Genomic DNA, 11,294 nt, shown 5'->3' on the forward strand with positions numbered 1-11,294 from the left:
TATTTTTTAAAGTAGGTTTATTCATTAGGATCATATAATTTCGTTACACCCACATTAAAGTTTACTTTCAAACCAACCAGAATATGAATGCTGAAAACTCCCTTAGGCTACAAACACTTTAAAATTATCAGATCAAAACAGTGACCAACATTTTACTCTTCAATTTTTTCAGAAGTTACTCATGCTCTTTAACAGCTTCCTGAGCACATGCTTGCCACTTGAACAAGTAAACATCCTTGCAACACTTGTTTCACTTTGTGTGCATACCAAGAAATAAGTTAAAATGCCCTAACAGAGGGTTCTGTCAGAGAAACACATCTGGACCAAACATGACAATTCTGTAAACATCAGACAAGGCTAGAGTCATCACCAATATATATTTATGCATATTTAATAGGAAAGTTTCTGCAGTTATTGGAGTATTTTTCCAGATAATGAGAAGCATTTCAAACGATTTTAAAACCATTTTGTACCCACAAGGAAAAGAGTTGAAAAGGTTCAGTTACACTGGTAGTCAGTAGTTAACAGAAAGCATTTAGAAATGAGAGTCCATTTGTGGTTCTTGTACTCTTGTTTTCTCCACTCAGGAAATTAAGTTTCTCTTTACGAAACCTTATCATTTAGATTTAAAATTTGCTGCTCATTTCTCATTTCAACTCTTCTGGTTATTGCATCAATTTCTCCCTCAGTTAAGAAGTGATGTGAAGAGCAAGGAACAGTGGAACAGCACGGTCTCTTCATTCCAGCAGCCTACAAATACTCTTCTTAGAGATAAGTAAGTATTTTCCAGCACCTTCAAGTAATCCCTGTCCCCCACAGGGAGGGGAGGAAAGAGGAAAAATTAATAAATAAGAAAATAAATTATACCATTCTTCCCACCAGAAAAACTATTTTAGGCTATTAACATCAATAGAAACTTTATCTTTGTTTGGATACAAACATCTAAGAGGTAAAGTATCTGTGTGTCATGTTCAGGCAGCACCTAAGAAGAGTTAGTTCCACACAAGATGTAGCCTTTCAAGATGATCCTCTAGATAAATATCAGATTCTACAGTATCATGTTCTGACTCATGTAGTTCCCTTTAACTGGCCATAAGACATTATCAGATTACAAACCAGACAAAATTCAGTGCTCTAGGACCTATCAGCCCTTTACAGAACAAAAGTTCACACAGAAAACCCTTAATCCCACACATGCATTTTTTTCAAGCTTTTCAGTTTGAGGTGGTGTAAATATAACATGCCCTCTACCTTTATTTGAAAAGGTACATTTAGGCTGCTTTGAATGTGCTAAACATTTTATTTCCAGTGTTAAACATAAACTGTTTAAATGAAAAGAGCATCTGCAGGAGGTCAGTTTAAACTTCAGTAGGCAACAAGAGCTGCGTGGAGATGATGGATGAGGTTACTTTTCCGCTGATCCAGTATTCTTACAAATGGACAAATCCTCTTCAGATCAGCCTTGGGAGGGAGCTCTACAGAGCAGTCTGCAGAATAAGACTTTTCTGTCAGTTACTTGGTTTTATTTGGTGAACCCAAAGATTTGGCTTTATTTTTCCGTGGACGCTGCTGCCATGGCTGGTTTGATCCCCTCGCGCGTGGACTTCAGCTCTTCCAGTTCTGTGTTTAGTTTGCTGATCACCCACTCCAGGGCATCCCGGCCCTGCCAGAAAAACACCAGGATTTAGGATCACAACAGACACACCACCACTGCTCATGCTTCTATAGTTCTTCCTCTGTCAGACATGAAACTTGTTTCAAAATCAGTGCCATGCTCTGCATAGTCTGATACCAGATTATATTGATAATTTCTTAGCATCTTCTTATGGAAACTTCACTACAGAGGCATTTGCTTCACCCCTAAGCCAGAAGCAAACGCAGTGCTGGTGTGAGCTGCCAGTAGCACAAGGCCTAATTCAGCAGTCAAGTTTCCTTACCTAAGAGAATTGCTGGTTTTGCTCTTTGCTGCTCCCACCACCCAAATAATACTATGGCAAAATCTCAGCTTTATTAGCCAAGTTACAGAGAAAGTTTCTGAGAAGATCCAGGACAATGAAAGTCTTCCAGTGCTCTTTGAAGTAGCAGCTAAGTGATCTGATACCTATCTAGAGTTCAGAAGCGGACTCACACTGAATTCTACATTTGTACACAGCAACTTTTCAGCAGCTAAATCAGACTAATTGAGAGCTGCACATTTTATATCAATGCACGGGAATGTCTCAAGCTCAGAACTGACAGCCAGTGATTCAGTAACAGCTGGAGAACCCAGGGCAATAAGCCTGGCAAAAACCTTTAACCTGAAGAAGACTCTGTAGCAGCTGCACCCCAATGACCACAAGGTGCAGCCAGCAGCACAATGAAGCCAAGAAAGAGAAATATTTTAACTAAACAAAAGTCAAGATTTTAGAACTCTGCAAGCTCAGAATAGCAGCTTTTGTCAAAGCAAGCAGATGGGATCAGACCAGGAGAAGACTTGGTCTTTTTTCACTTAGAGAGATTCACCTCTATTACTCCACTAAGAATAAGAAATACAAGGAGTGGAGAGCAGTAAGTGGGAGCCACATGGCTCTGGCCAAGTTCAGAATTCTGGAGATAAAGGTTTGAGCCCAAAAAGTCATAAATGTTCAGGAAAGCCACTGTCAGTGCTCAAGCCTTCTGCAGACATCGACAGAAAGGACAAGCACAGCCTCCTCTGCACAGAGTTGTGTGCCAAATTGTGATGTGCTAATTTTGTTGTGTTCATTAAAGGTGTACAGAAACACCACAGTGTCCAGAACCTGCTGCTGTCCTTTATAGACTAGTAAGTATGAACAAGAATCTGCATAAACAGCTTTGAAAACCTAAGGAAAAAAGAATGTCAGAAGAAAGCCCACACACTCCTCAAGAATTTTTTGCCAGGCTAGAAACATCAGCCTAGAATAATATGAAAAGTCCAGATCCAGAGTGCAAAGTGTAACCTATTAAAAGAAATAAAGTTTTACTGTGAATAGGAGCACAGTTATCTCAAGACTCTCTTGAGATGACTCACAAAGGTCAGTGAAGGGCTGACTCTGTTTCTCTTTGGGTTTTCCATATTCCAAGGACTCACAGAATAAACACTAATTCCTACTTCTGCACTGGCAGGCAGTCCTTAAACTGAGAAAAGTCATCCAGGTATCACAATAAATTGTTCAGCTCTTGGTCAAGGCTCAGAAAGGGAGATTAGGCTCAACCCCAAATTACCTCAAGAACTAGGATGTCTAAGTTAACTAGTTCCAGAGATGTCTTTAAAAGATACTAATAATGTTCAAGAAAGCTCGATTGAAATTGTCCACTTTAAGTACAGGTTGCTGATAGAAGACCTTAGAAGGGATGATTCAACTTCTGAGCTCCTTCCATTTGAGCACCAAAGTGACTGTTCTTCAGAAGGGAGTAATTTCCAACCTCTCCACAGGCTGTGCAAGACCTGGGAATGCCAGCAAAGCACAAATAAAAGCACCCAGACCTGGGCAAGCTACTCCACAGCAACAAGTTGTAACCAGCTGTGAATTAACTGAGATGAGTGCTCAGTGAGGGAGAAGTGGGGGGCAGGGAGGGGGAATCATCTTTCAGTAAGCAGGCATTTGGACCTTTAAAAGTCAGGTTTAAATATCCTCCCTGAGGTGACACAGGCACACAGAACTGAGACAGCAACAGCTTGGATGTTACATTTGTTATATTGCTCAAAGAAGACTTGTCAGAAGGTAAAACACCCTGGCCATAGAAAACAATCAGTAGAAAAACACTGAGATTCTTTTCAGGCCCTGACTTGAAACTATCACATCATTGTGTCTTACTTGATATCTTTGTGGATGAGATAAATTAATTTTAAAAATCCATGACATTCAACTAGAGCACCAAGATATTTCCTCCAATTTTTGGGAGTACATAGGTCTGTGTATATCTCCTTAGACTTGCCTACACTATATGCCATATTTGGCAGCTAAGAATAAACTCATGATTTTGGCAAGGAAGACTTCAGGAACATTCTGCACAGGAAATTAAGTTAGAAATCTCAACTAGATCCAAAGCCTCCAAGTGCCACAAAACTACCCAGTTATGAGAAAAAATCTGACAGAGGACTGTCTATAAAGTGTCATACTGTACAACAAGTTCTGCAGTCAGTCATTAAGCAGGCACACTCATCCCCAGGCATGCACGGTGTGTTATTCATTATTGCAGGTGTCAGCAGCATGACGTGGCTGGCAGGACAAGCGCTGCAGATGAAGATTTGTTGGTAGAGCTTAATGACTGGTAAGTGCTGAGCCTTTGTACTTGATGCTTTTCAGAAAAAACAGCCATAAAAGCTTAGTGGAATGAGAACGTAAAAGCAAGCACTCATGGCATATATGAATCTCAAAGTAAGCAGTGTAAAAAGCCCAACTTTCTTAACTAGGAGAAGCAGCAAAATGAATATTTTTCTTTTTAGGAAATTTTATTGGTTGAAGCAGAAGCCAATACAGGAATGACAGGGACAGGCTACACTGACTAGTGGAAGAAAAATAATCTGCACAGAGGTCTCATAGAGGCAAATACACTCCGTTCTCTCAACCCTGAACTCAGATTTGTTCATAGCTCTATAACTGCAGGGACAAGTCACTACCGAAATGAACATAACTACAAGACAAATGAAAAACAGGAACAGTCTGGCATCCTGACAGCTTCAAGCTTTGCACAGATTTCCTCAGAAGGGCAACACTACTCCTCAGGCAGAAGAAAAGCAAATACAAATCCGCTAAACAAAACATTACCCCTGCTAGGCAACCTGTTTCAATAAATCAATTTTATATCCTAAGAACACAGTTCTGTTTTATTTTTATAAAGCCAATTCCACTCACTAGCCAATTTATTAATTTCTCTAGGTACCAGCTTTATATATTGAAATCACAGAAACTCAGACCAGATTAAACACTCAGTGGAGGGACTCCTCACAGCCCTAGCTGTCTGCAGTCCTCAAGCCATAAGCAAGGCTGTGTGCCACATGGCTGCAGCACCTTGGCTGCCCAGTGGCACAAGCACTGGTTCATGGATCCAGCCTGGGCCTGTGCTCACCCTCCACAACTGCAGGGCAAGGAGCAGCTCTGCCATTCCTGTATGCAAGGTGTGTGAAACAGACATGCAGGGTCATTTATGGAATCCACGTGACAACAGTCCATGCAGATATTGGCTAGAAAGCTGAAATGCTGTACCAAGAAGGAGAATGCTGGCATTACCACTAGTTAATACAAACTGCAGGTGTGGAGAACTGCTAGCTTAGAGCGCTCTCAGAATTTTGAATTATCCACTCAATAGCATCCCACCCCTAGAGTAACACAAAAAGATTTACAACAAACAGCAAATGATTTTTTCATCGTCATTAAAAATAATAATGCATCACCTGCCACTGCTACCTCAGAGCAAAGAAATTCCTATTTCTTCAGAACAACAAAACATTTTTCAGTAACTGTCATGAAGTTTAAGAGGGGTGTTCAGAGGCAAAGCACAGCATGCAAGAAGAGCCAGTAGTAGCACAGTAGGTACTGGTTAGCAAGGAGAGGGCTGGTAACAGCAATTACAAATTCCTGCCAAGTTCAAACTCTGTAGAGACTTTGTATTTGTGAAATACACAGGACAAGAAGATCTTTCTGATTTGCAAGAAGCTTGTAAGCCAGTGCCTTCCCTGAAAATGGCAGAACGGAACAATCTTCAAAAGAAATTAAGCTCTCTCACAGGCAACACCTCAGCAGGTACCAAGAAATATTTACAGTTTCTCTGATTTCAAAAGAGATATGTAAATGTAGCCAATGCCTCCAGAGGAATTTTGCCAGCATTTTTAAGTGTGCCTAACTTGATCTGGCACATGAGCCAACTAGACAATGCTTTGCTACCTCTGGGCCAGCCTGAAATTTGGTTGTGAGCCAGGGTTTGTTCCTCTTTCAAGAATATACACTCCACACAGACTTTTAAATGGAAACCGGATCAGAACAGAACTGGAATTTAACTGAAATACCTTCCATAAAACAGAGAGCACCCAGCTAGGTAAAGGTACTCTTCAGTGTCTAGAAATGATCCATCACTCCTTCCCCATGCCGTGATTTTAACAAATTTTCCTCTCACCTTAGGAGAAGCACACAGAAGGGTGGCAAAGGAGGCTTTCTCCTCTCTCATCTAGTTGGTCCTACCAAGTTGGCTTACACTGGTCAAGGAGCATCCCTCACAAGGATGAAGGGGTGGCCAAAGCACAAGATTTCTGGCATAGCAGGAGTTACCTGGGCCAGATTCCCACTGTGCTGAACCCCTCCAGCAAAGCAGAACAAAATCTCAAACTCCAATAGCACCCATCCTGCTGTTAGGCAGCACAGCCTATGCTTCTCTAGCAATTCCATTTCTTCCCCAAGAAACTGTAGGACAAAGTGCTCAAGAATAAACACTCCCATAGCTCTGCCTGTGCTGAAGAGCAGCTCCAGGGCTGCAGGCAAAATAGAAAAAGCACAGGACAGAGCAGTCAGGGCAGCGTTACCCAGGTGAGCCAGCACAGTCTCACCTCCTCAAAGAATATGCTTCTGCTTACACTAAATTACTTTTAGCCAAAGGCAAGGAGACAGTCCAATGATGGATATGAACAGGAACAACTTACAAAAGCAGCACAGAAAATATGCTGGTATTAACTGAAAAATCCACATTATAAAGGCTGAATGTGAAGTTACATTTTCTACTAGCTGGCTCCTAGAAACAGGTTGCTGAGGTTCTATAAAAAAACCTACTGAAACACTGCACACAAAATCTGGAGATATTAAATTTAACATTCAACACACACCATTGACAATTACTATTTCAAAAGAAAGAGTGATTGGGTGGGGAAGAGAGGAGAAAACAGAATAAAGATGTACCTTTCTGGCATTAGAAGATATTGTATTTGCCATCAAGCTTTCCAGATAACTGCTCAAGCTAATGCCTTTAACAGTAATAATTGCTTCTTGGGTTAGCACAGTCCTGTAAGGCAATAAGGAAAGGTTAACACCTAAGCTGAACCAAACTAACAAATTGTCTCCTAGATACAAAGACACACATAAATTTCCCTACTTACTTTTCTGGGTTTTCTGGATGAGGTGTGTAAACCAGTCTCTCGTCAACAGACACCAAGTTTGTGAGTGTAATCTTAAGAACAAAAACAGAGCTGAAATCCTCACTTCTCACCTTTCATTTTTCTGTTATCAGCAGCACTCAATACTCAATAGCAGAGCACTCAATTCAACGTCAGAATACTGTACACAGACTATAAAACCCACAACACAGTCAATAAAAAGACCTATAAAGGGTGACACATCTTCTCCTATCCTTGATCTAATTATATCAAAAGTTCCCATTCACAGGACAGAGCACCAACAGTTTTCCCTGCATGTTGAGTTTGATTTATGGACAGGGGTTAAGAGAGGCTCTTCCAGACCCCCATAGCACCACCTGGATTAGACAGAAAATTAATACTCAGGAAGGACAAGGCCTCTTGTACAGAGACAAGGCTCCCCCACAGACAAGCCCACGTTAAATCTGAGATCTGTGAGTTACCAGGATACCAAAACATAGCACAATGCCTCATTCACATTCTATGAAAAAAGGCATTTCACATTAAAACTTTTGTTGGAAATGACAGAACTCATTCATCTAAAAGTCAAACTATTTTACATGCACTCTGAGAAATAATCTTACATCAAAAGCAGAATCACAAATGTTGGATGATGAAGTATCTAAATTAGAAGAAGAAAAAGGGAGGGGAAAAAGAGTCATCTAAAACACTGATTGAGACCAGTAAATTGTTGCCTCCAATGAAAGACACAGCTACACTTGTAATCTAAATGTTAAGAGCAAAACACCCAACTTCAAGAACTAATTATCAGAAACTTCTTAAGCCACCACTCACATTAGTTGAGCAAAGCTCCATCTTCTTTTCCACTGGATCTACCACAGAATGCTCCTCTATGTAAGTCAGAGTTCTACTTGTTCCTAATATCTGAAGGGGAAAAAAATGTTAAGTACCAACATCCAACAAACAAACTGAACCTTAAAACACAAAAGTGCCAAGTTCTCAGTGACCCCAAATAAACACAAATCCATGGATATTAGAGGATTGTGATCAGTGGCAAGACTTCATTGTCTAGATTGTATCAGTCACAGAGCATGGCACAGACCATCCTGGAAGGCATTGACAGACACACACAAATTTCAGCTTTTACTTCAAAGTCAGCTCCAACTCACAGGGTGACATAAAAGGGATCCCACCCTAACTAAAGAACGAAGGGTGCAAAAACGTACGGCTTTGACAATGCTGGGCAGTCCCCACTCCGTGCTGAGCAGGCGGTGACTGTGCAGCCTCCCCTGGTTATCCAGGCTCCTGTCCAGGACATCCACTCCCACCACACAGGGATTCATGGGGTTGGGGTACTTCCTCATAGCAGCTTTGATCACTGTATCCCAGGGATGCCTGAGGAAGGAAGAGGGGAGAGTATCTGTAAGTATTTTGTATTGAATTGCAAGTAATCCTGTGATACTAAATCAGGATATAGGTTGTGCAATATGGGACAGGCTGTGCAGCTTCACAGCTCCCAGAAGTCTCTTTGGAATACAGTTATGCTTGGAAAGGCAATATTGATACAAAAACCGAAGGAAAAAAAAAATTATTCTCTCCAGACTGAAGCAAGGAATTATTAATGCAAGACTAAGAAAAATGAGGGCAAGGGGCAACAGTCACTCACTGCTACAAGTGACATTCCAAGTGGTGCCGCCAGAGATGTGGGAATCTCAGCTCATTCCAGAACTCCACCAGGAAAGCAACCTTACCTAACACTTAAGCTTGCCCTGCTTGCAGAAGAGAGCTAGACTACATGATCTCCAGGAGTTCCACTCCACCACAAGTTTTTCTGTAATTCTAAGCATACCAAATAAACTAAAGAGGGAATCACTAGCTTCTCCTCCTTCTTATAGCAAAAAAAAAGAAAAAAAAAAAGGAAAGTGAAATTAAATTCCATTAAAAAAAGGATGATTGGGAAGTTCAAAATAAAGAAACAGATTTTTAGAAAGCCCACCAGCTCACAGCCTAATGTCTGCACCTACACTACTGCTTCCAGCAGTTTGTTAGCATGAATTCCACTTATGGATGCTTGTCTCAGAACTGTTTTTACAAAACAAATTTTGATAACCTCCAATTCCTGAGATTGGAGCAGTCCTGCTACTCAAGGCCAGACTGTCCACACAGCTCTCAGGTACTTCAGATATTTCCTTCTGAAACAGAGGAGGCTACAGAAACCATGGACTTGATCCAACAGAGAAATTCTGTCCCTAATTATTTCTATATTCAGAATTACTGACGGTCCTGACATAATATCCTTAAAGCCTTTAAAGGTATGTTTAAAAATTCAACAATTGGCATCTAACTTAAGAAAGCTTAGGGGTACCAACGTGTACTTAGGCGTTGCACTTGGGGCCCTAAATGGATTTTATTTTAGTCTTAAAATAGACTGGTACAGAAAGGCACTGACAGTACAGCACTACAAGAACAAACAGAAAGTTGGAAAAATAAGTTATTTTTCTAACAAGAAAAGTGTCAGAAAGCTTTACTGGTGCAAGCAGGAGAAATAAGAGCCCTCAATTCCTGCAGCAGAAGGAGAGCTGGAGGATTGCTCCTTGTTCCATCTTTGGTGACTTTACACCTCCATCAACAGAAGATACACAAACTGAAAATGACAAAATTCTGTTAAATGTCCCTAAGGGACTGAGTCAGAGAGCTGATAAGGCACAACAACATTTTATTAACCATTCAAATTAACTACCTACACCTACACACATTACGCCATAAGACGTGGATGTTCTAATACAGAACTTGATGAGAAAATGTCAAATAAAAATAGCTTTTGCATTCCCTAGGTGACAGATACTCAGACTCGGGAGTTGTGTCATGCTGGAGCAGCCTCTGCCTGATATTTCCTGCTAGAAACCACAGTTCGCTTACACCAGACCAGTGCTAAAGCGGAGCACCGAGTACCTGCATCAGTGCAAGGAATTCGGCTGCGTTGAGCTAATTAAGGAAATTCAGAGCAACACATCTGGGATATTTTGTAAATACGTTAGTGCTCTTCGGGCCTCAAGACTTGGGAACACCTGTAGCAGAGGAATCACCGGCGGTGGCATTCCCAGAGCGGGAATGCCACGGGCCTGGGGAGCCAGCTCCCGGGACAGCTCGCTACAAGCTCCCGATACTTCTCCCTGCTGCTTCCTCGTTAGGCCAGACCGCGTTCCATGCAGAAAAGCACTGATGGAAAGAACATTTACTGAGAGCCGGCTGTTGGGCACACAGCGGCACACCTGAGGCTACGGGACACCGTCACTCTGTCCACACCTCTTGGAACATATATCATAGGCAGTTTGGGATTTATTTTTAGTTACGGTGTGAAAGTTATTTTTCCTAAGCACCCAGCCCTTCACCAAGCCACCGCGCTGTGGGGCCAGCTCTACCACTCCATCCTGTCGGAATGCCGCTCCCGAGACAGGAGAAGCCCAGGAGCGGGGTCCGTCCGCGCTCGAGACGACGCAGGACCGGCACCACCGGAGCCCGTTCCCGGCCTCCCTCCTCCTCCCGCGGCCGCGCCGCAGCATTGCCATTTCCGCCGTCACCCCGGCGGGACCCGGCTCGCCCCGCACGGCTCGGTGAAGCGGCGGGGTCGCTCCGAGCCCTCCCCGCCCGACCCCTCACCCGAACACGTGCTCCGAGCTCCAGATCTTCATGGCCGCTCCCGGTGCGTCCCGCAGAGCCCGACGCCAGGGAGAGCGCGCGGCGGCGGAACCCGGCCGCCTGACAGCCTCGCGCCGGCCCGGCGAGCGCCAGCGGCCGCCGGGAGGGGCGCGGGGGGCGTGCCCGGGCCGGCGCGCGCGTCACGCGCCTGCGTCACCGCCCCGCCCCTCCCGCGCCCGCGGAAGAGGCGACGCAGCGCGCATGCGCAGGAGCGCGCGCCGGCCGGGCCCGGTGTCGCTGTCCCGGGCTGGACGCGACACAGGGGATTGTCCAAGTCCGGTTCGCAGCCCTGCACTGGACAGCCCCAGGAATCACACCGTGTGCCCCACAGCGTTATCCAAACGCTTCTCGAACTCTGTCAGGCTTGGTGCTGTCACCATTTTCCTGGGGACTGTTGCAGTGCTCACCCAGCCTCTATTTAAAGCACCTTTTCCTGATATCCAGCCTAAGCCTCCCCTGATACAGTTCGTGCTGGAAAGGCGCATCCTGGGAAAGCAATTCTGTATTACCATTG

The 11,294-nt window shown here is 43.5% G+C and overlaps 1 protein-coding gene across 2 annotated transcripts; it reads right to left on the minus strand.

The window, feature by feature from the left end:
- On the minus strand, positions 1-10,900 carry PRELID3A (PRELI domain containing 3A). 2 transcript variants are annotated; one of them, XM_059480992.1, is made up of 6 exons: positions 10,742-10,900; positions 8,308-8,476; positions 7,916-8,005; positions 7,085-7,155; positions 6,888-6,990; positions 1-1,663 (listed from the first exon to the last, which is right to left on the minus strand). In XM_059480992.1, the coding sequence occupies exons 1-6, from the start codon at positions 10,771-10,773 to the stop codon at positions 1,550-1,552; spliced, it is 579 nt and encodes a 192-aa protein (XP_059336975.1). In that variant the 5' UTR covers positions 10,774-10,900; the 3' UTR covers positions 1-1,549. The 2 variants fall into 2 exon arrangements, with proteins under 2 accessions (XP_059336975.1, XP_059336983.1); XM_059481000.1 differs by lacking the exon at positions 10,742-10,900 and adding an exon at positions 10,034-10,278.
- Between the last annotated feature and the right edge of the window lie 394 nt (positions 10,901-11,294).

Source organism: Ammospiza nelsoni, chromosome 1 (assembly GCF_027579445.1).
Source record: "Ammospiza nelsoni isolate bAmmNel1 chromosome 1, bAmmNel1.pri, whole genome shotgun sequence".
NCBI lineage: Eukaryota > Metazoa > Chordata > Aves > Passeriformes > Passerellidae > Ammospiza > Ammospiza nelsoni.